Raw genomic sequence first — 27,852 nt, 5'->3', positions numbered from 1 at the left:
AATAGAAATTACATCAGTGGCAAGTGTTGCAGGTTTTATGACATAAAAAAAAGTCAAAATGATAATAGTTTTTTTATTATTATTATATTATCTTACCTATTTATCAGCATATCCCAGTTCACGCCCGTAATCTTATATGACCGAGATCAGTTCGTATAGTGAAATCGGGACAACAAATGACTAATTGGTAGTCTATTGAATAGTTATTGTCAGTGTCTAAAACTTTACATTTCTAATTAATAGATTTAGGTGTTTGCTGACTAAATGAGTCTACGACCTGATCGCTGGGCTAATATTTTGTTCATAAGATTAATTTTGTTCAGTTTGCGTAGGGAATTCAGTTCATCTTGTGCGCTTATTGTATATTCTGTATTTTGTGAATCCTGTGCGCTTATCGTATACTGTGCGTTTTGCAAATCTTGATATAGTTGTGTATCATGATCGCCATATCGATGTTCAAGCTTATGACTGGTCCATGTTGGCTGGAGTAGCATATCCTCTGTGAACCTTAGTTCGGAAAGGATTTCTGGAAATTGTTTTAAGCGCACGTCTATTGGGACCTGGTTTATGGGTGGGCCCTGTGGAATTTGTTGTATGGCTTGGTCCTGTGAAACCTGTCGTATGGTTGGGTCCTGCGAATCCTGTTGTATGGCTTGGTCCTGTGGAAGCTGTTGTATGGTTGGGTCCTGTGGAACCTGTTGCGTGGTTGGGTCCTGTGGAACCTGTTGTATGGTTGGGTCCTGTGAAGCCTGTTGTATAGGCGGACCCTGTGGAACCTGTTGTATGGTTGGGTCCTGTGGAGCCTGTTGTATAGGGGGACCCTGTGGAACCTGTTGTATGGTTGGGCCCTGTGGAGCCTGTTGTATAGGCGGACCCTGTGGAACCTGTTGTATGGTTGGGTCCTGTGGAGCCTGTTGTATAGGGGGACCCTGTGGAACCTGTTGTATGGTTGGGCCCTGTGGAGCCTGTTGTATAGGCGGACCCTGTGGAACCTGTTGTATGGTTGGGTTCTGTGGAGCCTGTTGTATAGGGGGACCCTGTGGAACCTGTTGTATGGTTGGGCCCTGTGAAGCCTGTTGTATAGGCGGAAACTGTGGAACCTGTTGTATGGTTGGGTCCTGTGGAGCCTGTTGTATAGGTGGACCCTGTGCTATTCCTGGGCTTGGATCACAGCCTGGTCTCACAGCACCTTTTGTAATTATGATAAAGGTTGATGGATGGAACTGGAAGAGGCCATATTGTATTCTTACTACGTGGTTATATTGGTCATAATATACCTTTGGCGTTGAAAGGTAGTTATTCGAAAGCACTTTCACATAAGTAATCACTCTGCATGGTGGTACCTGAAAAGCAAACGAACTAAATATAAAAAACTGGAAGTTTACCCTATATTTACCCTATTAACCCATGATAACTGTCGATAAGAAAAATGAATTTGAATTAAAGATTGTATATAATGTTTCTATTGTTCTATTTTTGGCCATAGATTTTAACGATTTTGTAATGAAGACCAATGAGGTAGGAAACAGGATTGGAGGTAAAACTAGTAGGTAAGTATGAAACAGAAAAATATTATTTATTGCTGACACTTACGCGAATATCAGACATTTAAATAAAACTAATTTTACGGATTTTATCGCAGTTATATTAATATTATTTAACCCCTCTGACTGCCCGTTACCATGGATACTGTTAAGGATCCGAAACTTCGAGATTTAATAATATTAATATAATCGCGATAAAATCCGTTAAAGTTAAAAGAAAAATATTAATAAAATAAATACACTAATACATTGTTATTTATGTCAACGAGTGAAACAGTGGAAGGTTACTTACATCTAGGTATATGTCTTGAGTTTTTCCAATTAATGAGAATTTTCCGTGGATCTCGGATATTATTTCCGCCATTGGATTATTGTCGGAGCCAAATTCCCAAACGCTGCCTGTCACTACCGGAACCATTGTGACGCCGATACATATTAAAAGTACTATTTTAAATCCCATTGCACTAAGATCCTACAAAATCAAAGTGATCTACTTTAGATTCGATATCAGTGCGTTATATTAGGTAGGATTTACATGTTTTAATAAATACTGCAGTAAATTACTCGTGTAAAAGAAATTGATTTTAGAAAGCATGGTTTCTAAATTGAAATTTGTTTCACTATATTGGTATGAAATAATAAAGGGTTCAGTGGGCAAAAATATATACATTGAATGAGGCAGGTTCACCTTAAAACTGCTCACTTGTGAGGTATAGCGGAATCCTCAGATATTTGTTGTGTTAAGGTAATTCGTGTAAAACAATTTGTAAGAAGTTTAATAGCATGTACATATTATTATTACATATAAGGTACAAAATACTATTAGACAACTTTGTTCTATTGTTTTGAGGTTAAATTAAATTCTGAAGTAATAACGTAATAAATATATAATAACGTAACATTCAATTTAAACTAGTCATTGGTTTAGGTTTACGTTATTCAGTATTAATTGTATGCATGTCAGTTTGTAGGTAACGTACTATCTGAAAACAAATGCGAGTTTTATGTCTAACACAACATGTATTCGTTTCTGATTAATTAATCTATTATTTTTATAGATTATAGATGAACTGCTTAGTTTTAAAGCGAGTTAATTTGAGTTATCTTTTGCAAAAAAAAGGTTGTAGGTACCTTATATCAAAGCGAATTATCGTTTTTCCATTAAGCCTTCTCCTGGCCTGGTATTTCCAATCTAGTGTGGTGACTTTCAATATCACTAAGTAAGTAAACCTGGAACTCCCTGGTACATACTCGTACTCGTATCACTAACACACTCGATACAGGGGCGAGCACACACGAGTGGTTCACATTGGGAGCGAAAAAACCAACACCGCGCACACTGAATACTAAAAATGTTACTAATTTAACTTGTGACTTGTATCGGATACGGTATGTAAGGCTCTGGAGGTGGTATACCTGTGTAAATATATTAATTCTTAACAATAGAATGTTCCCATATTTTCTGGCAATTTGTGTAATGCTGCGCCGTGTTTCTGTTTCACGGTGTGGTGACTCCAAATTAAGTGTAACTTAATAATGTTAAAGATCTATGTACCAGTTTGTATTTTTTCCATATATTCTTGTAATGTAAATTAAACTTAGTAAATAATACCTACTATTCAAAAGAAACATTATCTACTATACTAGCTTCATTATAAAGCTATTGTTATCATAGATCAGCAAGTTTCTTTAAAAATTACCCCAAAACTGCTCTCAAAATTACAATATGTACACATTTACCACATCCACATCCCAGTTCGTTCTTCGCTCCATACGATTGATGCACGTATGGTCAGTAAACGGCGTGTGTTTGCTCGGGGGCCGGCTTTTTGTCCGTCCGTGCATCTCACGGCACCTACCTACTGTTTAGGGTAAAGAACAAAACACTGTCAATATTCTTAGCGGAGCACTGCGGTTTTAGGGAACTCGCTTTAGCTTTTATATGTAGTAGGAAAAAATGTTTGGGTGTAGAAAGATTTTCAGATACCAGTCGAGTCTAATTTTCTATTATCGAACCAATTAACAAGATACTTAGTAACAAGTGGGGATATTAAAGGAGTACCAAAGCACATAGGTACCCTAAATGGTGTTTTTACGACAGCTATTGTTGAACCTGGTATCATGTGTTCTGAAAAAAGTAATGATTTGTTCTTTGACAAAATTCTTTAAATAAAGTTCTAATTGTGTATCTATTATTAAGATTACATTCTAGTTTTATTTTAGATAATGATGGGCAATGTTATCATACCAAAAACTTTGGAAAATCCCCCACAGTCCTTTACAACAATTTCCCATCCTTCCTAAACCTTATATTAAATTTTATTTACAGCTCTAACTTAGAATTGACGGCATTATGCAGTTACAAGTCTGTCTGCTCCGTCAATGTTGCACGCGTCAAGAGTCGCGCGACAATGAAGCCGCACGGAATACGCTTTTGTCGCGACGTATGAGTAATTGCGCGTGTTCATTGTTGCACCTTGCTGTCTCTTGTTTAAGAAGGCGCATTAGAACACTAGAATTATTTTAGTTAACAACTACGATGTAGTCTAAATGTAGACTAATGTAGTATTTGTTTTGAAGAGCTAAGACCCAACCCACCACTGGGTTAAGCTCGCCATTGTACATTATCTCTCTGTATTCAGTGTGTCTCTCTGTATTTATGTGTGCAATAAAGAATAAATAAATAAATAAGCTAAGAAAAAAAATATTTTTTACGGATTTTATCACATACAAACATATGGTTTGTATACAAACTTGATTTTGATTGTGGTTTCTCATACATAGGCCAAACTAAAAGAAGCATAGGGCGTAAAAGAACACATCGAGACGTCTAACACCGCCGTTCCAGACAGTCAGCAGTTTGTGAACACACACTTGACAAGCCCCAGTACATCAGATTTGATAAACCACAAGTCTTTGCAAAAGAAAACACTTACACTTGCAATTTCAATAGAGAAGATGGTTGGAGCGTACCGCCTGCTTGAAACCCCATAATAACTGTTAAATCCAAATCCAAGCCAAAAACTGCAAATGCAAGTGTTTGAAATCAACAAATACATATATGTTTTTCTTAGAAAGCGGTAAAGTAAACTCATTAATAGACTTTTCAAAATGGAGGAGCTTTCCAATTCGTCGTTTTTTTATTTTATATTTATGGTATACTCTGATATAACTAGAAGAATTTAGTAGAAATGTGTTAATTATCACCCCCAGTATAAGGAGTTTAACGTTTTCGTCGGAATCACATGTCATGTCATCGGTGTCGGTACTCACATGTGAGTAAGTATATTCAAATATTATTTTTAACTCTGAAAAAATAATTACTCATAAGTTTGACCTACCGCAAAGCAATGAAAGTATTTGAAATCCAATAAAATTATTATTTCTGTACCTTATTTTAAGCAGGTTGTAAGACATACTGCGACGCGCCGTTAATTTCTGTTTGCATTTTATGTTCCTTTTTTTACGCACCTTTTTTTTGTTTTATTTTTATTGTGTATCTTTGTTGTCTTTTTGTTTGTGCTGATTAAAAAAAAATCTATCCATCTATTTTTCGCATTAAATTAATAGGTATATTAACTATCCACTACTATTTACTCAAATTACTCTATTTCGATCGTCACACCACTAGTTCAGCACATACAGGTAAATAATATGTGCTGTGACAATTAAATATATTTGCCGTGACACTCCAGGGTACCAGTGGCAGTGCAAGTGCGCGGGTTGTCACCGTTCCCACACAGCCTCATCAAGTATGCGCCTCTGAATTTTGAGCGGCATGTTCCAACAGCTCCCGTAAGCCTCTACAATACGTATTTTATTAGTGGTTCACACGATATTCCTGTAATAAATCATTGTGTTCAAATGTTTGGGATTGTTGTTAATGATAGAAATGAATAGAGGTATCGATTTGTAAATGTATTGTTTTTATTCGAAGGAAATAACGTTATTTAGCACAATAACAATAATTGACATGAATTTTTATAGCATTTCTAATTCCGCTAAATAAATACATTTCAAATGCACTAATAAAAAAGTGTTTCGCCCATAGGAACCAGGCAATGTTGCTCGGCTTTTCCACCGAAAATTCCGTCAAGGCTATTATTTTATTATACAAACTATTTTATTTATTTATTTATACATCAACATCATCACTATCATTACAGTATTAGTTTATTAGTCACATCATTTGATATTTTTACCACCTTTGATCATAACACTTTAAAATTTTGACAACTGACTTCCAGTTGTTCAATTCTTCTTATGAATTCAGTGAGACGGGCAGAAGGCAAACTCAAAAAGTACAATAGAATATTGAGTAGTGACTATTATAAACTGTACAGCTACATTGTTAATAGGAAACAAGTTGTACACTGTCATGGGCTCCATAGTATTTGATATGAGACGGTGGATATTTTTCATGTATCGACGAGAGAAAGCTGAAATAAAAACAACACTATGAATAGGGTGCTCGATGATTTTTCCAAACATCGGAACAGTAAATACCGATTTTTGAAATAAGTAGTCAAACTGCAATACAAAATTAAGTAGTTTTAAGATTGCCTATGTTTGATCTAATATGCCTCTCAGCAACACATTAACTAGACTTACCGTTTCTACTTCTTAAACCTCTTATACATATTTCTTGAGTTCGTAATACACTGGCCTCTAAGTGATGGCATATAATACTAATAATGGATATTCTCCCTATCGATTTGTATCTCAGAATATCTGGTATAATCAGTAAATTTCGCCAGCTGAATATCTGAAACTAAGAATATTATCAGGGTGGGTACTGCACAATAATAAAAATATTTAAAAGTATACTTACTCAATTTGAGTTCGGCTTGAAGGGAGGAAGGAGACGGAAATTCGATATGGCTAGAAAGAATGTTAGTCGTGCGATGACGACAGATAGAAGAAACATGCTGAGAATGTGTTTTACTCACCGACATTTCAGGCATCAGTATAATCTTCTCTGATGCCACCATGTGGTACATAAAAAAATGTACTCCTAGTAGCAATACCTGAAAATATCATCCTGCACTTAATATTTCAAGTTCTCTAGATAACGCACTTAATAAAGACAATGCGCTTTCACTTACATAAATACGAAATATTTTCTCTATTAATCTCAAAGCACGTCCAGCACCGACAATGGCTTTCCATATTCGTTTATACACTTCAGTCTCCATATTTTTCTGCTGCCAATGCACTTCAGAACCAAAACCTATCAACTCATTGATGTAACATACTCTATTATGCAAGTGTATCATTACAGTCACAAAAAATATAAATTCGAAATCCATATTAAAATAAATAAAGAATGAAAATATAAAATACAATATTTTCGACGGATCTAAATATACTATGATTTGTGCAGCGTGCATAGCCATCATAATGAGTATTGTTGTTGTACAAGTGATCATGACTGTGTATATTTTATTCGTGTGCCTGCTTTTGCCAATAACTTTTAGTTCTCTGTCAATACTCTGGAGCGTGAGCAACAGTTCCATCATGCAACCTCTGTTGAGAGTGTTGTTGAAGAAGATGATGCAAATGTTGACGAACAATCCTTGGTAAATTTGTACTAATATCATGACGAGCATTTTATCGTCATGGGAACGTGAAGATTCAGCTATTATTACTGCTGCGACGTTTGCACCTACGAACACTATGCTGTACCCAGTTTGGATCCTCAATGGCATCAAAATTCGTTTATGACGTATGCGCACTCTCGCGGAGCCCAACATCGTCTGTATGTAGATCAGAGGCTTGTACAGTTTAATGAAATCATCGTCTAAAATGTTATTGTTTACATTTCTTGTGTCACACGTCATGTTCCACTGAAGTACTGTTACTCAATATTTCCATTTGTTATTCCACATTACTTTTATTAACGGTCTTTCATATCTTAGTTCTCTATCTTTGTAAGTAATTTTATTGGTTTCTTGTAATGTAAACTAGCAATTGAATTAATCGTATTCGTCATTGGTTTTTTCCTCTACCACTTTAGTTGGTCCTGCAGTATTCATTACTTATCAAGTCAAATTATTTTACAAATGGATATGAAAACTTATTAGAAAGCTCATCTTGTTTACTCGAAATGAAATTTTGACGAAATGCAGCAAAATGTCCGCCACAAAATGTTGCAAGTTTAACCGTATCGAAAAACTAAGCACTAAGTTCTCCTGACTTTTCCATTTACGAGCGCGACTAGAATCGTATTTTAAAATATAATACGCTTTTATTTTGGAAAATTCCGCGAGTGGCTCTAGGGAGAGAAAGCTAATTTCAATTTCATTTAGTTCTGGCGCGATTCCATGTGCCGACCAGAGACTATGGTGTGCCTGCACAGACCGGATTTTTCTTTACCCACAATGTTGGCTACTTTCTATTTTGATTGTTACTTATTTCTATTTTTAGATCATTGAAAGGTTATTTATTTATCACCCAAAATATACCTAATGGCGTTACGGTTATTGATGATTATGAATTTATACTTTGGAATATTGAAAATAAGTTATTAGAATGAAAAGAAATATCCAGAATAAGCAATAATAACCGGCAACATTTCCTGAGTACTTTTACTCTGCGCTTGCACTAAGCAAAATACTTTTAACACACAATACCTGATAATCAAATACAAAACTGAAGTTTATTCCATCCGATTCACTCTCCATGAAGGTGCATATAATCTATGGTGGCAAGTGCAGTTCGGCACGGAACCCTGGGGACCGTTTGGGTACCGTAGGCAGATTACACCCTGTCTGAGCCCCAATACGCAATTTCATTGCAAGAGGATTTCGCATTTTTATCGGCGAATCTATCCGGTGTCTTTACTATTAGAGTGGCCTCGCTTGAGAAGGTTTTAAGGTTTTTATAGTTTGTTAATGTAAGGGGTTCTGTTGGTTTACTGGAATGTGGAATTGTAGAGTGTAAATAAAATGTTTGGCTTACAGTAGAGTTACAATGTACTCTAACCATATAGCTTGGATAAGATCTTGACCTACTCTGTTTTCAGTCTCATCGTATCTTTTAGTATAGGTATTCTTTGTAGCATTTGGTACCCACAATATTTACAATAGAAGATTCGATATCATTATTTTTGGTTAGACGTAATAAGAATGACTTATTTATCTCGAAAATAAACCGCAAACACAACTGTCAAATAAACAAAATTTATATTTGTTTTCGCCGAAAAATAGAAAGTACATTTCTTAATCCTGGCTATCAGGCACAAAGTAATAAAGACTGACAAATAAAGTACATAAATTACTTCAAAACTAAGGTTCTAACTTTATCCGAGCTTCGTCTGAGTGACGCGGGGACAATTTAAACCGTGGCATATTCCGTGCCAAGATATCAAACCGCCCTTACGGTGGATGATTCATATTATTCTCCTTCAAGACTTGATTACGCCAGCGATATTGTTAGGGAGCGAGCACACGGGACAGACAGCTATATTGTCTCGGTTAATTTTCCTAACTAGATGTTGAGTATATTTTCTCGGAATGAAACGAACGACTTGTGATATGCGAGTATGTGTACTACAGTTTTCACTCCGAACGTATGGAAAGTTTTATAGTTCAATATGTAAACAGTTTCAGCTGTGCAAGTGGTTTTGATAATATCAACGTAATTGAATGTCTGTACCTACTTTGACATAATGAAATTCTTCAGTGTTAAAATACATTTCATTACGAACGTTATTTATATCACACCAAAAGATATTCTATTTTTTTCTGTTACTTACTGTTGAACACCGCCTCTTATTTTCATAATAAGGCCCGGTAGGTCCCCCAGGAAATAATGATACGGAACTTTTGAGAACGAAATAGGCGAGAAATGAAAACTGTACTAGGTACAATTGTGCAAAAAACCTTTGCGCTATGTTCGCTAATTAATTAGATACAAGAAATAATATAAATAAAATGTTTATGAATATGCTTGGGATATTTACGTATCTTAACATGTTTCGCTTATTTATGAAATCACATCGCTTTTCATTCAACTATTGACTCAGTATAGGAACAGTGTGCAAGCGTCCCAGTGTAAACCACCTCGTTAGAACTTGATTAGAGAGGCCACATTGCGATAACAAGCCCGGCTTACAAGCCAAAACTTCTGATTATCTCGTTTATGGGTTCTGCAACTTTTTAAAGAAATGTCCTCGCGAATTAGCTGTATATCAGGAAATAATGCCGGGGGCGAGGGGTGCGGGGAAGGGGGGGAGGCGTCTGGGGGAACAAATTGTCAATTTATACCGTATTAACCGACTGTTGCTTGGAATTGCTCGCTATGCTTGTATTTGAAGTGGAGCGGTTTGTAAGTTGGAATTCTATGGAGTGTATTAGTCACGCATGTGTTTGTCGTATTGCAGAGTCAACGAACGGAGCGAGGAATAAAAGGGTTGCAATTTCACTTGAGGTAAACTTTACCGTATTTACCAAAAATATAGTCGCGAACAAAAACTATCTACCACAGGCACCACATATCTACCACCCTTTATACCTAATGCGAAGTTTAAGTAGATAGTTGAAAATTGGCATATTACCCGACAATGGCTGTGCAATCGCAAATGCATTAGTCCAGGAGTGGAGTCACGGCTTCTCGGCTGACCGTATGCAAACCTACTCGGTAATCGAACCGGCGTACCGTCTCAAGTGATTCTATATACTCCGTGCTTGCGAAGGAGTCGCTTGAGATCTATTTTGGCTATCGATTTTGGTAGAATGGTTAATAGATGTTGGGGATAGAAGTATGCTTGTAATCTACATATATGTAGAACAAAGCATTTTCATCCTTATTTTTTTTGCAGCTCTGTAAAGGTAACGTTTTATATTGTTTGTATGTTTCATTGACTACGCTTATTTCAGGAAGTAATGAACTGATTTGAAAAATCTTTCATTGTTAGATAAGCTATTTTATTGAGGTATTCTATTGGATACTTTTTATCCGGGTACGTGAAGTAGCACCGATAGGACGCAGGTGACAACTACTGGCAGAAGCTAACTGCTAAAATTATACTTACAAACTTAATCAAAACAAAAGCACCTACATACATACACTTGCAAATTCCCGCATCAGTAGGTCGTAAACTGTAAATACGAGTTAACAACCATGAGACTAATGGCGCGTCTTATCCGAAAGCACGAAATCAAGACTAATATGCTCACGCCTGCAATTTAAAAGGGTGAGGCAGGAACTCTTTAAGACTTTGATGAAGATTTCCTAGTTACGGGAATTAGTTACGTGTGCAGGTGAGTTATTGTTTAGTTTGGCCAGGTTTCAGTGTAGCGGGGGTATTTGTTTACTTCCATATTCTAAGTAAAACTCATTGGTGCTATATAAGTAGGTGTAGACTTCAGTTACTATTCAAAATAACGATTTTTGTCGATGTTTTGAAGAGCTAAGTGGATTAACAAAAGGAAACCTATAAGCACTTGGGAAGCATCTTTCTTTCGTCCTTCATGACGGATATACATAGATATAAACAGCGTTTAGCGTACACGACGTGTCAACAGCTCCCAAGCTTATTTTCCAAACTGTCCCAAATCAGGAAGTTATTTTAATTATAAAGAATTAAAATTAGCACCAAACTCGATGTCTGTCATCGGCGATAAAAATTAAAAAAGTAATTAATATGCAAACGAAGAGAGTTCTCAACTGAGACGATTGCTGTAAAAATATTCGTCTAAGAACCCTTTTTTACAAGCTAGGTGATTTTAACGGTGTCTTATGGTAATATTTATGTAAGTTATTAAACTTAATTTTCCTTTTAAATATTTAGAAGGATTTTGGGCTGCATGAATTTTAACTCGTCCTAAATAAGCTACAATTTAGACAGATAGATAAAATAATTATTCAGCACAAACAATAACAAACACAAAGATTTGACCAAAACTAAATCATAAAAAAGTAAGTGGGTAAAAAAATTGTATTATAATATGACATATTAGGCGGATAGTACGGTCGAGAAACTGAAAGAAAGTGGAAAAAATAGTGGCGCGGTTCAGTGTGTCTTAAGTTTGCACTTAATGGTCCAGCTCAGCTCAGCTCAGCATGTGTCAGGTAGAGAATACCTGGTATTCTGCCAGATCCCTACAATTACGTGCGCACGTCAAGTAGACCGAACAATGAAAATCTGCTCCGTTTTGTGTATATTTGAAATAAGGTAAGTATTAATGAATAAGTGTTTTATGTTCTGTGTGTTGTGTTTAAACATGAACTATTTACAGTGATTCATATTGAAGTGTGAAAATGTGTTATTATACAAACTAACATATCTTTTTTCTTTCTTTCAGGCCCCTGACTACAAGTAAACCGGAATACGGCGATTAAACTACTAACATCGACTGTATTGGAGTCAGATTTCAGTTGGTGTTTCGAAATCGAAGATCGTAGTGTCCCACTGTCTTGCATTGAAATGTAAACTACATTTAAAAACAAAACTAAATAATGTTTCGACTTTTACAAAATATCGGCAAAAAACCTCACCTTCTAAGAAACGTGTAGTTTTTAAAAACTAACCTAACTCACTAACTTTTACTGAAATCACACTATCGGCCAACGTTTGTATCAATACAGGGTGTAGGTATTATGTGATTCATCATTACACGTCGACTATGTTTTATGAGGCGGCGTCGCCCGGCTCCGCTCAATTTCACGCACCAACACCCTCTATATACCAGGTCCAAACGCGCCAGATTTAAAATACTACGTGAGTTAGAGCGAACACGGTTCCGCAGTGTGATTTTTTAATTGGTCGTGTTTTAAATAAAGGGGCTTGAATTTTCATGAACAGATTTTAGTCAGGTTTTTTCTGATACCTTTTGGGGACTAAAGGATGATGGGCGTTTTGGTACCCTGTCCAACAGTGTTGAATCTAGTACCATTGCGTAGGTCTTGGCGAGGCAAAAAATGTTTACTATGACGACTAGTCCCAAATCCTTGTCCATTTCGCGTGACATCGACTAATAGACTGTGTAATGTTCATAAATCATCAACGTAGATGTAGTTCTTAAATCCAACTGTTTTGAATAAAAACTGGTAAAGTAACAAAAAAACAGGAATTTGGCCTTCTTAAAATGTTTGCCTGCCGATTGCTTTAAAAAAAGACTGTGCAAACCTTTGCAGTTCACGCAGAACTAGCTTACGTATTTGATGAAAGTCTTTCAGTATCTACAATCAATTGAGGTTGAAAAGTCAGGAGACGATGTTTACATAGTACATATTACGACTCAATCTTGCTCCTCAAGAGGTGCTGAGATAATGATGAATTTATTTTTTAAAAAAGATGAATAGAAATGTTTTGAACTTTTGTCAAATCAGATGACGATTGTGTTTCCGTAGGATGACTCCATAGACTATTACAACCTGTAGATTATAATAGAGTGTATCTCAAACAAAGTAAGATGTCTGTAAACTGAGTTTAAAATTATTACACTGACGACATATGCCTCTTAATGAATTTGCATATATGGATGACATACTTGTTTCTATGTCGATTCAATTTTTATCGTTACTTGGATCGGACAGCTAATTGAGGCAAGCCCCATAGTTTTTATTATTCTTCACGTAAATACTTTTCTAATGATATATCATACGTTACTGTTGGAGCGGGTACCAAATTCCATACAAAGTGCCCATTGTCCTTTATTTGGCTTATTCGTTAATTAAATGTTTCAAATATTACATAAGCGGTAGGTACTACTGGGTACTACTACCTAGTCATTGAGTTTCAGTCAGTTCTGAAACATGACACACAGGGAGATAAGTTGGAATGTTTTAATGCCAAAGCAGACCTTCAAGATAAAAAGGCTAAAATTATTTCACTACTCCTGAATTAGAACAAACAGATAAACCAACCAATTTAAATGACAGGAACTAATTCTTTCCTCTAACCAGCAATTCCAACCGGCAAATGTAAAACAGTAATAATGAAGTAACAGTGAGCGCAATTGCACCCAAAACGCCTATAAACTGAGGTCTAGATTTATGTGAACACGCGATAATCATAAGCGGAACACAACACTCGTTTTATTACCCTCCAGCATTCTGAACTCAGGTTTATTTGCATATTATTCCTTTATTACTCTCTCAGAATTCATATGTTAATGTCAACGACGATATTTTCGATCCCACGGGTCCCGTCACGGATGTGACCCTAAAGATTTCGACACGTTTTATGTGTGTTTCAGCGGGTTTCATTTGAATATGTTTTAAGTTTGCGAATTTATTATGTGTGAGTTATGGTCAGTTCTTTTTCTGGATGAGGAAATGGTTCGTCTTATATGGCATAGGAAATGTAATATATATTCTTATGTAGAAAAAATATATTGACCTTCATACTCATAAGTGCACTCATAAGCTACCTAGATGAGGACGAAATCGAACTGCAGTCTTCAATTAAATATTTGTCTTTTTTATATAAATTCTGGTCAGGTAAAACGTGCTAATTCAGGTATACTTTAGGAACATAGTAGAAACATGGCTTTCTCTTAGTATTAAATAATGATATGAATAATTGATTGAGTTTTCAATATTTCCGAAAGTGTAATAAAAGAAGAAATACACGTAAAGACATCAGAATTTCTCATTCACTTGAAAAAACCCTACATTACTCATTCACTTTTAAGATCAACTCCATGAAAACGCAACAAAGCACAGATACGTTACCCAGTCACCCACGTAATGGTTTTATTCCGTACGGTGATGCCTCCCGTCTTGTTCGACGCACCTGCGATGCCGACGCTCTTAACCCGCTAATTGCTAAGAGGATTTCGGAATTAACGCGAACAGATCGCGTTTTTGCGTTGAATACCTAATTTGGAATTGAGATGGATCGTCTTTTGTTCGGTTTACGGTAGCAAGCCGTTTAAATGTGTTTTAGAAATAGGCAAAGATTTTTATTTACACACGTTCGTGTTTTAACCCTTTGTTCGTTCTTATGTTGTAATTGATCCACTTATTCGGAATACCTTGATAGAAGTGTTAATTGATGGTGATAAATGTTTGCATTATAGACTATTTGTTAGATGCATGTAGCCTTTCTATGCTGGTTTAGTTGAATCAATCAACCGGTAAACTGCAGGGTTTTAAAGATACAGGATCTTTTTCTATACCTACAGTAGTTGTTAAAGTTACAACATTTCGTTAACTAAATAGAATTGATACTCAATAAACAGAACACAAACATCCATCCCAACATTCCCAACACGAACCAAAAAATCAACGCAATCAATTTTGAAATAATAAACGCTTATAAAATATCCAGTGTCCAGTACACAAACATCGGAGCGACAATTGCAACCAACTGGGCGATTTTAATTTGTAATCCAGTGTGGCGATTAAACGTCGACCGGTAAATACGATTGGCGGATTAAAAGTCCACAGTTCATTTAACAGCTGCCTCAGTAATACCGTAAAAGCTTATTTTAATTCGGCTAATTAATGTCCAATTGTTTCGTGTATCGAGTTGCTACGGAATTGTTTTAATAATTACACTTTTTTGAATACTGTTTATGTTCTTTAGCTTTAGCTTTATGATATACTCTAGACTCTAGAGATATGAGAGTTACATAGTATTTCTTGGAAGAACTACTTAGTAGTATTCTGCGAATCTTACAATGCGATTTTACTATGTTGTTCAGAGAATTGAATTCTAGTCATATCATAAATCGTAATCAGCTTAGTCAGTAGATGCATTAGCTGAGCCCTCGTCTAGTATGTGAAGTAAGAATATAATCTTTAAAATATAAATGTAATAATTGAAAAATGCAATTAATTTTATTTTTGTGTAGCCATAGAAGGTTTACTTAACTATCTTTTCTTCACAGCACAAACCCATGAGAAGTTAATAAAGGGCTTTCTTTGCAGAATACTTTTGTTACGCAATGAACGATCTTGAAAACGAGATGCAAATTTTTCTTTTACTCCTGTGATAAACTGAATGCTTTTTTTGTTGCTCAACATTCAATCCTAGTCGTAGCAGAATAAACCAAAACTAGAGCAGAGATGTTTCGAAAGGTATTCCCATTATTACATACACACTAACAATTTCCAAGAAGGTAGTCGGATCCGCACGATGTATTCTCAGACGCTGAACTTTGGCTCGAGGTCAGGAAGGTTCTGTTTACAGGGAATATCGATGTTCTAGGGTAGACACAGGTTAGGGTTTCAGTTTACGTAACCTGTGCTTCACCTATATAAAACTATCTTGCTCAGCTACTATGTAGGATGGAAACTTTTCTTTGTGTAAAGTTTAAGAAAATTTTCACAAAGATTTTCCTTAAATGCTGTTTATAACTGTTTTATCTACATATGAATATATAACCCATTTTGATTATAGTTTTCCACGATGCTGATCATGTGATTATACTTGAAAATGCTGGTATACGATGAAGTCAGATGACAAAGATATTTAAGTCGACAAGATCAAAGTTCAACTCGTCAGAATGTCGACTTCACCGTCATTAGTTGCCAACATCGGAACGTCAAAGTTATTCAGTGAAAACTGTTTCTTGGAAAAAGTAATAGGGACATATAGCACACACGTATAAGATTCACTATTTCAATTGTATTTCTACTGGGAATTAGAAATTACGGCGAGTAGTAGCATATTCCTCAGCAGTATTCACGGAAATTATTGCATTTTTCGAAGTAACTGGGTATATGTACTTTCTAAATAGAAAACTTGGCTTATAAAACTAGTCGAAAATATCAGATAATATTATAAGCTAAATCTGTATATGAAATAGTGTGTAGGTTGCGTAGTTCGTCCAGCTCGCAACATGTCAAGAGAGGCTCTTGCTGTTTGTGTTCCGTGTTCAAACAGGGTGGCTGCGTTCCTTCTTTATTCTGCATCATTTTTGGGAGTTCGTGGCTAAGTAATGGCTACCGGGACGATCGGTCATAAGGTGAAGTAACGCTTGGTACGGTCGGTGAATGGATGGGTGACTATCATGTCATATTGAGTTCCTTCGTGTTTTGGAAGGGTCGTTTTGTGGTACCTAATTAAAATAAAATAATTACATTTAATGTAGTTTTCACTGCCGTTTCAATGAAATACTGAAGAAAGATCTTTTTTCAAAATATCCCTTCAACAAATACAGGCATTTTTGAGAATATTTAAACTTACATATTTTCAAAAATATGCCTCAGAATCGAGGCATAAGCCTCGCAGTGTACACATTGGACAAATCTCAAGTGTGCCGGTTACGTAGCAAACGAGGCTTGTACGTAATTGGTTGGAAAATTCAGAAGGCTTACCCGCTTGGCCGGCCTGTATCGACATGGTTATGCACTGGAAATGTTTTGCCTACGCGATTTTCTAACGCTATTAGTGCAAATTGTAGGGAAACCTCGTGAATGTTGACTTTAAAAATGTTAGAAAAAATATTTGTTTGAAAAAGCTGTAAAACTCGCAGTAGAGTAAAAAAAGCTGCCCTAAAAAATATTGAAGTTCTTGCCCCACCTATACACGATAATAAATAGACCTCATAAATCTTCCTCAACAACCAATTAAGCTTTTAATAAATTCAAACAACGCTACCCTAATCCCACCATAATTAGCTAAAATTACTATCAAACGAGAATAAAACAATACACAACTAAAAGTTAGTTATCTAGCGGCGTCGCGTCGTTTGTCAAAGCTCTTGCGTCCAAAAGTTAGGCTATTAACCGAACCTATCGACTTCGGCTTAACTCGCACTTAACGTGACGGGATCATAATTGATGCGCTTAACTTGCTTTTGGCATATTCAGGATTAATTAATAAATTAACTATTTAATGAGATCAGGTTTTGCACTAATTAAAAGCAAGGATCGTGTAATATTGCAGTTTCGTTTTTGTTTTATTTAAAAAGCGTCATTTATTTTAAGATAAATAAATCAAAGTGTCCTCCGAGAAATTGTATCAAAGAATTAGGAAAGTCACTTTCAGTCGTTAGATAAAAGTAATGATATGATGACAGAACATTTTCAACGACGTTAATATGAATGCAATCTCCCAAGCCATTACCAGTACCATAACCCTAAACAATAATCTTTAAGTAAGATGTAACGAGTCCGTTTAATCCGCTACCAATTCGCGGTACAAACACTTTTATCGGTTTAGCCCCACATTAAAAAAGAAGGATACCGATATAAAATTAAGTCAACAAGCTCCTCCGAAAAATTATTCATAGAAAAAGATCGCGAGGTGAAAACTGTGGGGCGGGTTTGGGTAAGGGATGAAGAAAGGGAAAAAGTTGGATAACTGCCTTCATGAATTGGAAATGTAATTTGGCCGGGTAGGTGTGTGTGTGGCAATTGTTTTCGTTCTATTGCCGGATTACGACGTATCTGATTGACGACGCGCGAGGCGTGCGGCGGCGCCCGGGATTGCGCTAGTTTCCTTCAAATGGAATACCAGTATCAGTTGCGTGTCGTCGTTTCAACTTGATGGAATATTGAGTGATGGGGAGTTCTCTGTACAGGGCTTTCTGTTACAATTCTCTGGAACTTTGGATTTGATTTGTTTTTTCTTTTCTAGTTTTCCTCTTCCGTAAAGTCTAACGTAAGAATGGTGATCTATACAACATATGTACCGTTCACATCGTCACATTTTCTACTCAAAAAACCATGCAATCACACTCGTGCAGTTGGAGACAAACTCAATTCGTTCAAATAGCCCAGTTACACCTAAGCTCCACATAATAGAAAGCATCCCTACATTCCATGCCATCTCATCCGCAGCACGTGGCAGACAATCTAGTGACAGACACACAGACTACAGAGGGTCTGTCTAGCCTCGTAAAACACACGTTTTACCGACTTATTATACGACAACGTTTTGTAAAAACGACTTTCTCCGAGTAAAGGGAATCTAAATTGGCGTAAATTTTACGACCACTATTTGAAGTGAGATGTAATTTTGTCAGGAGCTGATGGTAGTTTTTTTCGTGGACGTGAGGACGCCATAAAATGTTTGAAGGGCGGTTTAGCTGCCGTTAGCCGGGCGAGTGATAAACACGGCCGCCATTAAACTTTGCTATTATCAGGTAACGCTACAAACTTGTTGTTGGGCTCAAACTGAAATACACTTCGGTCGTAACTAACGAGAAATTATGTGTGGGACCGTTTTCTAGTTCTTATAAAAAATTTCGTCTTCAACGTCAATGCATAAAATTTGCTTAGGTTAAAAAATAATGTACGTTACAAAATATTGCTTATTTAGTAAACAAAGTTAAACGAACATAACATATGCTCTTAAATATCCAATGCATTGTTTAAAACTCAAAACAATTCCGGCATATTAAACCATTTTGCTAAAAATACAACACCTCTCTAAAATTATACAACCAAAAACCTCGGAAATACAAACGGACACAGCACAAACATTTTAGTCTCCCATATTTCCATGTCAATACACATAGGTGTAGCCTTTGATGCCTAGCCAATAGTGCCATCTATCTTAGGTAGCACCTAACTAAGACAGATGGCCCGAACGGCCGAGCCAGCTAAGTGGCATAAAAGGTTAGCCTGAGGACATAATAGAAAGTGTAATTTACAGAAAAAGCGCCTGTAAAGGTGCCTTTATCGCTATTTTTATAGGCCGTGAATAGTTTATAAGAGTATATTGTATGAAAATAGTTTTTGGAATGCTTACGACCAAATATTAGAATATGGGATTGGGGTAATATTGTGAATATGATTATTATATTTTCAGAGTAAAAGTTTTATTTTTGTAAAGGCCAGCAATGACATTTTAAAAGTCTCTCGTACGTTACCTCAATGAATCGATGTTCAACTGTTTACTATACAAATTGATACATAGGTACTACTCAATCCACTTCATGAATCAAATAATTCAACCAGGTCTTAATCATTTTACACTTAAGGTACAAAATAATGAGCCACAAAATGAAGCACCACAAATGATCAGTTCCTGTTGGCTGAACTCCGCTGGGAGTGCGACTGGTCGCGGCTGATAAAATGCGCCTCCAAGGAGACCGGTACACTCACACGCGAAATACACTGGCGAGCAGTATTATTTGACATCCTGGATATACTGGTAATTGGAATTGTTTGTTTGATATAAAAGCGTTATATACGATTTTGATGTTTTGTTTTGTGGAACAATATTGTTGAAAGGGAAGGTTTTTAGTAGTATGATTTTGGTTCACCTATTAAAAAAATATCTTCATTTAAAATTAAGTAATGTTTTCCTGGCTGTAAATAAAAGCACGTCTCAACCTAATTGACCTCGTTTTAAAAATCCATTTAACAAAAAGTTTTCAGTTATTTAACAGTAGCATCAGTAGCTATCTTTAATCTTGACATTGAAACCCTGAAAACGGAATACCTTAAAACAAAGGTAAAGAAACAAACTTCACTATAAAGTTTTACTGAGCCGATACTTTTGTCTTCAAGTGTAAATATCCGCCTGATCCTATACACTTAATTCTGTTTTTAATTAAAGTTCAAGGTACCGTGAAAAACTTTTCCCAATGCAAATGAACGCATTTACCTTACGAAGACTAGGTTTAACTTCCTGTACAAGTTTAGATATTACTTAGAAATAATTAAACAACTTATTTCTTTGATCTTACCTTTTGTATTGTGGTTTCTAGCTTTGTTGGGAAACTTCAGTAGTTTATTTTATTGTTTACTAGCTAGCTTTTGTTTTTTATTTGAATTAAAGCACAGAGAATTTATTGCTCAGGTGTATTGTAGCTACCTACTATTCATTAGAAAATTGAGGCATGTAGTACGGTTCTTTTAAAGAGGGGTGATGCTTACTCTTTAATTGGTTTTAATAGGTAGTACTAGCATTTTCTAGCAAAATATACATTAGTAATTTCAGTACTAAATCTTGTCGATTAAATAAGAAGTCACAATTTTAATCAATAATATTGGGACAGCAAAAAAGAAGACGTTCTCGACGTAAAAAAGAAGAATCTCACATTGCACCTAAAAATACTCACACAATATCCAAATTGGTAATAATGTACTCAAGGTTTGAATTTAATTACAAACAAAACATACAAATCCCAAGTTTACAATACATTCAGGTTTCCCGGACCAAAACAGCCAAGAAAATTATGTCTATTTACAGTTTCACCGCAAACACGTTACCTCGTATATAAAGCAGGACATTCACAGCAAGTTTAAAATCTAGTTGTCTGAAAGCCATTCGGGGGTACCTGACTAAAGCTAGGTCCAAGCTACTGCCTATGGTATGACTCTGTAATCAGCCATTCCGATGCAAATTCGCTCACTGAACCAACTATGGCTTTATATAAAGGGTTGCATTCGCGTTTAGTGTTGTGCTTTTGATTCGGTTGGAACAGTAGCTGCCATCATTGAGAGTAAATTGTAAAACATGCTTAGAGTTTCTTACAATGTAATTCGTTTCAAAATACGATTTTTACAAAGTTTCTGACAAACATTCTGTGTCGAGGCGCCTAGACAGGATTTTGGATTACCTTGTTTATAGGAGATTGAACTCGTTATTTACTAAGATACCGTTAATTTTAATAATTTATCTGGGCTCAGCGTCCATAAGCACTCTCATTATTGAAAACTTGACCACTTATTTACACGATCTTCACTTATTAATACTTATTACATGATCTTTTTAGTCCAAATCCGAGACGGCATCACTTGACCAGTCGCATTTTCAATTCGTATCCAATGCAGCGCCCATACCGGGACATCATTTCCATCCCAATGTTTGGAGCCGCGTCCGCTATAGGAGTAAGTGAATTTTCCCCTTTATGCAGCCACTTGACTCTGGCTACAGAAGGTTTTATCCTTTGATTACACTTGGAGAAAGTTGCGAAGGAACTCAATGAGCCCCCGGGCGCTGCGATAGATGAGAATCGTTTCAAAACTTTTGTGTTTACATGTCAACGTTACTGGATGCCGTCTAGATTGTTCGCGAACAATCGAACATCGAACATGATCCAAGATATTGCTTTCTTAGGAGCTGCTTTAGTGTTTGATGATGGATACTCTGTTCGAATGTTCGTCTAATCAGTTTTTATTTGTCTATCTATCTAAAGAAAACTTTATTCTTCTATTTACTTATTTTGAACGGTATATAACTGTGGCTGAAAAAAGTAACTTACACTTACAATGAAACATTTATAGATCACAACTGTAAGTGTAGATGCAGCAGAATTTTTAGAATCTTATTTTCTTGAATTGGTATAGCAATATTAGGTCCGAACATTATTTAAAGGAACAAACCAAAACACAACACCGTGGCTTAGCCCCTGAAATAAATAGGCCATAATCTCCTGCCACACGAATAATATTTGTAACAAGTAATTCCCAACAAAACCTTACTAGAACAGTAACGCCAAACCAATACAAAGATATTTGTACCGACAGCATATTTACCCATCCCACATTCAGGTCACGTACATTGTCGTACGCCGCGAAACCAAAAATTGCAGCAACGCCGAAACAGTCTTGCCAAGTGACTTCATTAGGAAAAACTTGTGTTGTCAACTTTCCTCTGGTTATACGGAGCCAAGATAAATAATGGTGTCAGTTTGGGATTGTCGCTAAAATATCCTAACTAGTTGGTATATGTCTTAGTCAAGACTAATTTGGTGTGGCGGTAATTGGGTTCAGAATCTAGAGGCTAAATAAAGTATCTTCAATTTTGGCAAGACAGTATTCCTCAATGTCGACTTTTAAAATCCAACCTCTAGGACAAACTTCACTTCACCAAAGTTTTTTCACGATTCATTTTTAATTTTACCCTTTATCAGTAAATTATTTATATTTTTGCTAAAATGAGTCTGCTCAATGTTTGTTATTTTATACTCTTTTGCACTTTGTAGACTCGTTGAACAAATTGCAAACCTTTGGAACCTATTTAATTTATATCCAAAGCAACTAAACAACAAAGTTTCGACAACACTCCCAAAACTTCATGCACTAACTGCGTTGAAGTACTAATTCAACCGCAAATTGCTATTTATGAGTCCGATATACATCTCTATAAAAACGGCTATCCAACTTGGTATTCTAAGTTGGTGAAGCAACTACGAAAATCGTTACAACTTAAGCCATTCATTACTAAGTTAATGTTGAATACAGCAAGTCAAATATTGACGCTGGGGTGTCTGGTGCCGGGAGTGATAAGCCGTGAAGGGCCCAGTCTTATTGGCTGAGCACACAGGCAATCACGGCCGGACACAGCCGCCCAACTGCCCGTTTCGATGCTGTGACGTAGACTCGCTAGACTAAGGCGTAGATGCGACACATTTAAATGGGAAGGGAAAATCCAAATTCCGTGAATTTTTATGACATTTATTCAGACAGAATTATCCAGTGCTATAAGATCGAAACATGTATTTTATAAACAGAAGTGAAATTAATTATTTTTTTTCAAAAGATTCATTAAGTTTTTAATAATCCATCCTGAATATCTGCTCAAAGCCATTCTGATCAATGTCAGCTTAAATGAAATCCAATTCAGAGGCATTTCATCATCAGAATAAATGTCACCACTGGCGAAATATTTCAATCTTTGCAGCCGAACCTTCAGTCCATTTATTTGCATTGGTAATTCATAATAATGTTATTATTGCCAACTCGACAATGTCCAGCTCCCTTTGATTGTCGGCCCCCCGTAATCGTGTTTGTGTCTGTCCAAACTATGTTATTGATTTTTGTTATTAAATAACACGCTTTAGTTGTCAAGGGACTTTATTGACCTTTCGATTTTGTTATTTCCATAACCTGAGAGTTCGAGAGTTCCTCGTTTGTTTGGTATAGCTCTAAAGGTTAATTGTAGGGAATTAAAAGGTCCGTGGGCGAACGCCAAGTCGCTTGCTCTGACCTAATAATACAATAAGGCATTTACGTCGGCCATTCACGAATAAAAGACGTATTTCTCTCTTTCAAGCTTCAAGAGAAAATCTTCTTGAAAGGGGAAAGAATCCTATTTATGACATCCTTTTAGTATTTGTGCGAATCAATATCTTTATTTATTCCTTATCGCCCCCTCCGTGACACCAGTAGCTAGCGTCCGTTTGTCTCAAAGACAAAGCTGCTTTTCTTGTCTAAACCTCCAACGATAAATCCATTGGTGTCCAGTGCAGCTTATGCGGAACCCCGCTGCTTTCTCTACCAACACAACAGCCTCGTGGACGATGGAATTCAACCCTTATTACAACTACATAAAGTCTGATAGAACTGAGAACTAAAGTGTGTAAGTCACGCCAAAAGCAATACATTTTTTGAAGTTGGTCCAATGAAAAATGATCTTTATATCATCGATTTAAAGGTTCAATTGTTGGTATAAATAATTTGCGATTGTGTCATGTTTCCGATCATACTGAGGGCTTGTTTGTCTTTGCTCCGTGTCGACTTTGACTCAAATAGTAAAAATATTTCGTTTTTAAATTTTATTTGAACTTATGGACAAATAATACAATATCGCGTTTTATATACTCTAGAATAACTTCAACTATTATTTAAAATAATATAGTTTGTAAATTGTCATCTAAATACTATTATTTGGTCTAAAAAATTCTATGTAGTGTAAAATATCTGAGCACCATTTTCCTCAATTTTCTCATCAACCCTTTTTACTCTCGTTTTCCCATAACATTGAGCTTACAACAGCAACAATAGGCAACACTCGTAATTAGCCGTAGGGCACTATCCATTGCGGGCGACATCAAATAGTTAGGAGGCGTGACGCCGACGCGTTTGTAACGCTACATTGAGCTCGATTTGCGAGCCGACGCTCGGGCGCGCTCGGCTACGTTCGGCTCCGTTCGGCAGCCCGATTTAGGAAGGAAAATTTTAGAGATATTTTGATATTTTTGCACCAGTTTTGTGTCGCTCCCGTGTTATGATTTTCTTGGTGGACTGAATACATATGCGCGATTTGAAAGCTCCAGTGAAGCGTGCTGAGAAGGATACTGTGTTCACGGTGGAAAAATCAAACGTCACTGTTTGAGAATGACTGCAGTTTCTGTTTTAATTATTGCCAGTACGTCTTGAAGTTTTTTTTTAATGTTGCATTATTGAGAAATGTTTTTCCCATTTAAATTATTGATGAATTTTTCAGTGAAATAAACAAATTAAACTCAGAACTAAAATTATTAATATAATCGCATTTCGAAATGAAATGCTAAACTACTAGCTTCTGCCGCTCATTTAGGGAATGCCACACACTTCATTCTGGAACTTCAACAATACGTTTGTTACATATAATTTGCACGAAAACAAAGGGAAAGTTGTCCGTGTATCTGTTTAGCATCTCTGCAGAAGTTGCCGGCATCGGGGGTATGATACAGCGGCGATAAATTAAGAGGAACAACAAAGTTGGCGCGGATAATTACTACACTTGCGTGTCCATTCACTTGTACTTTCATTATTCTTGGTGTGCGTTTCCATTGTCGCGTCGCGTACCTCTTGTTGACTAACTAAGGTATTCATCTATTTGTTGTTTGAGAAATTTTTCATTAATAACATTTAGGTACTAAGTGACATGGCTGTTTCTACATGTCTTTACCAAGTCTAGAGCGTTGGTGTGTGTTAAAGTACGTCACAGAGGATTTATGCTTTCGGACATATTTGCAAGTCCGATGCAATGGATGTAATTTAGTAATCACCTCAATAGTGCATTTCATTGACCTTCATCATCATCATCGGCCACAGAGCATCTTGGTCAGATGATTGTGACAGTGCTTGTCTGTGCGGTTATGAGTGCCGCAAGCACTTTCTTTTATTGACCTTATAACTCTTTTATACTGCTATACTTACTTCTGATCAAAACTATCTTCTACAGTTTCTAATTAAACATCCAAACATCTGAAATCTAATTCACCGCGAAACAATGGACCCATACCCTACCAGCGACGTGCAGTAGCACGTGTACGTAATGACTCCGCGAACTGTTTGATTTAAAGTCGCAACAATTGTGTTTACGACCTACCGTAGGACACCCGCCCCGAGAATTAACACTACCGATGATAAACTTACACAAGTTTTGTTAAATGGACGGTGTTGCGATGAGTTGCTGTGCGATTATCGAGAGGGTTGAGGTGGATTTTGCATCGAATGTAATCGTTGTGAAGGAAGTTTGTTCTTGTATCTTGCGAATGAAGCTACAAGTCCTTTTCTTGTGAATATTTTTTAGGATCACTGTTAAATGCTTTTTTATATTGAATAGGTATATAAGAAAATAATCCATTGCTACAATAAGGGGTAAAAATGAGGACACCTAAAGGAAGTAACAACATAAGTATATTTGAGTATAGAAACTTGACATACGCTCATATCCCAGAAAATAAGTTCGAAAATATCATTATAATAAATGGTACAATAGAGGTATAGTGTCTCGAGTTAATAAACAGGTATTTGTCAAACAACTGGCGCGAACGGAGGTAATGCTTCGTGAAATACTGAAATGAAATATGTATTAAATCCTGGGCAACTGAGATTAAGTTGGTGACGGCAAGATCAGATATTAATGAGGGCGAACCCCCACCGAGAGCGATGCGGAAAATGCAAGCTTTTGTAAATAGAGGAAATCATTTTTGGATGAGATTTATTTACATACCTGGTGTTTATTTAGACTATTTCATGCGGTTATAGAAATACGTGATTTATAACTATCAGAGTTTGTTATACAAATGTTAATTTTAGAATAGTTTGTAATAGAAATGTAAGCCGTTCCGTCTTTTTTTGTTTAAGTTTCAAAGTGCAAGTTCTCAGATTATTTATGTACTACTTTTGCTTATAGCGTTAACTCGCATCGCTCACCCTGGTGGCATAGATAGAATCAAAGAATTTAATCTACAATAAAAGAAGTTGGAGGTTCTTTGTGCGTGTCACCCGGCCCGACCCTCGGAGCTGGCGTGATCTTACACATGGAGCCAGGAAGTTGTAAGGTCTGTGGTTTTAGATGAGACAAGTGTTAAATGTACTGGAACAGTGTAAATAGTACCTACTTAATTTGGCAGAATTACTGTTAGCATCGATAACGTCGATAGTTATTTTTCTTAAACTTACGATTTGAAACGTTTTCTATTTATTTACATAACGAAGATCTTAGACTGTATGTAGATATGCAAAAGTGGCTCAAAAAGTCAAAAGTCCAGCATTTTAACGCAAAATTTTTCCCCATTGAGTATATGTTTTTCCTCAACACCTTTTTAAACCACGTCTTCCAAAAAATACCTCATCTACGAGGCCTATCGTAAATCCTCGTCACAGTTCCTTACAATTCAATATCATCCCTTTGTTGCTGGTTTTCTCTTTAATAAATGCGGCGAATCCCCAATTTTAGCTCGAATAATATTGTCACCTCGGCACGCCTGCCACTGTATTAGTTGAGAGGGTAGTTGACTTTCATAGGCTCTTTGTAGATTTTTGAATTCGGAAAAATGCAATTTGAATAGACGTGTCATGAAAAAGATTGGTTTCAGTGAGTTATTGAGTACCTACCGAAGTTATTTGTTCCGTGGTTGCTTTTTGGCCAGTTACAACCTTTTAATTTAAGTATATGAGACTGATAGTAAAAATACCAATCAGAGTATATTAAAATCTTTATTCATTTTACAACTCCATCAAAATTATTTTATTTTCTACTGCAAACAATAAAATATCTATTGCGCAAAATATTTGGTAGTCCCAATAAAATCAAAGGAGCTTTCTAAAATTCGATACAATTTAATTAATCCGACCACAACAACGCCGACCATAACAGTTTTAAAGTTAAAATAAGAGTTTTAGAAGTTAATTAAAATATAGAGAGCGCCAATCAGAGGCATCGGATGATAGAACTTGGTTCTGCCGAGTATCGCTTCACGACTTATTAATTCGTTGCGGGATTTTATTTGACTGTTGCCCTTTGTTGATTACTGTATTAGAAATTTTAAAAGCCGTAGGGTTGAGTTCAATTGTTATATTTCTGTCTACAGTAGGTTCTGTTTCGTGGAAGACAAACTCTAGAAGAATTAAATTATTTCGTAAATTCAGGATTCAATAGTTTCAGGATAATTCTCGAAACTGAAATCATTCGCATTCAGTATCAAATTCTGTATATCCCCCTGCATGCCACACGTGGATGAACCAATCTAACCCTTTCGATACAAAATACAAAGGCTGCTTTAATTGCAGGAAGTATTTTTCATTACATGAAAAAAAAAAGGCTTATTTATTGCCATAAAAATGAAGATGGCGCTCATAATAAATGTGTAGCTCACCTCATAAATAAATTGACGTCAACTCGATTAACGGACCATGAAATCGATTGCTCGGTAATTTTTTTACCGATATTAACAAT

At 36.2% G+C, this 27,852-nt stretch overlaps 1 protein-coding gene across 1 annotated transcript; it reads right to left on the bottom strand.

The window, feature by feature from the left end:
* Positions 1-104: 104 nt before the first annotated feature.
* LOC126054616 (uncharacterized) lies at positions 105-2,945 on the bottom strand. Its single transcript, XM_064036449.1, has 3 exons — positions 2,676-2,945; positions 1,837-2,016; positions 105-1,343 (listed from the first exon to the last, which is right to left on the bottom strand). Exons 2-3 carry the CDS (start codon positions 2,002-2,004, stop codon positions 261-263), a joined length of 1,251 nt encoding a protein of 416 aa, XP_063892519.1. The 5' UTR covers positions 2,005-2,016; positions 2,676-2,945; the 3' UTR covers positions 105-260.
* Positions 2,946-27,852: the final 24,907 nt, after the last annotated feature.

Source organism: Helicoverpa armigera, chromosome 10 (genome assembly GCF_030705265.1).
Source record: "Helicoverpa armigera isolate CAAS_96S chromosome 10, ASM3070526v1, whole genome shotgun sequence".
Classification (NCBI taxonomy): domain Eukaryota; kingdom Metazoa; phylum Arthropoda; class Insecta; order Lepidoptera; family Noctuidae; genus Helicoverpa; species Helicoverpa armigera.
This window is presented reverse-complemented; position numbering and strand designations above follow the sequence as displayed.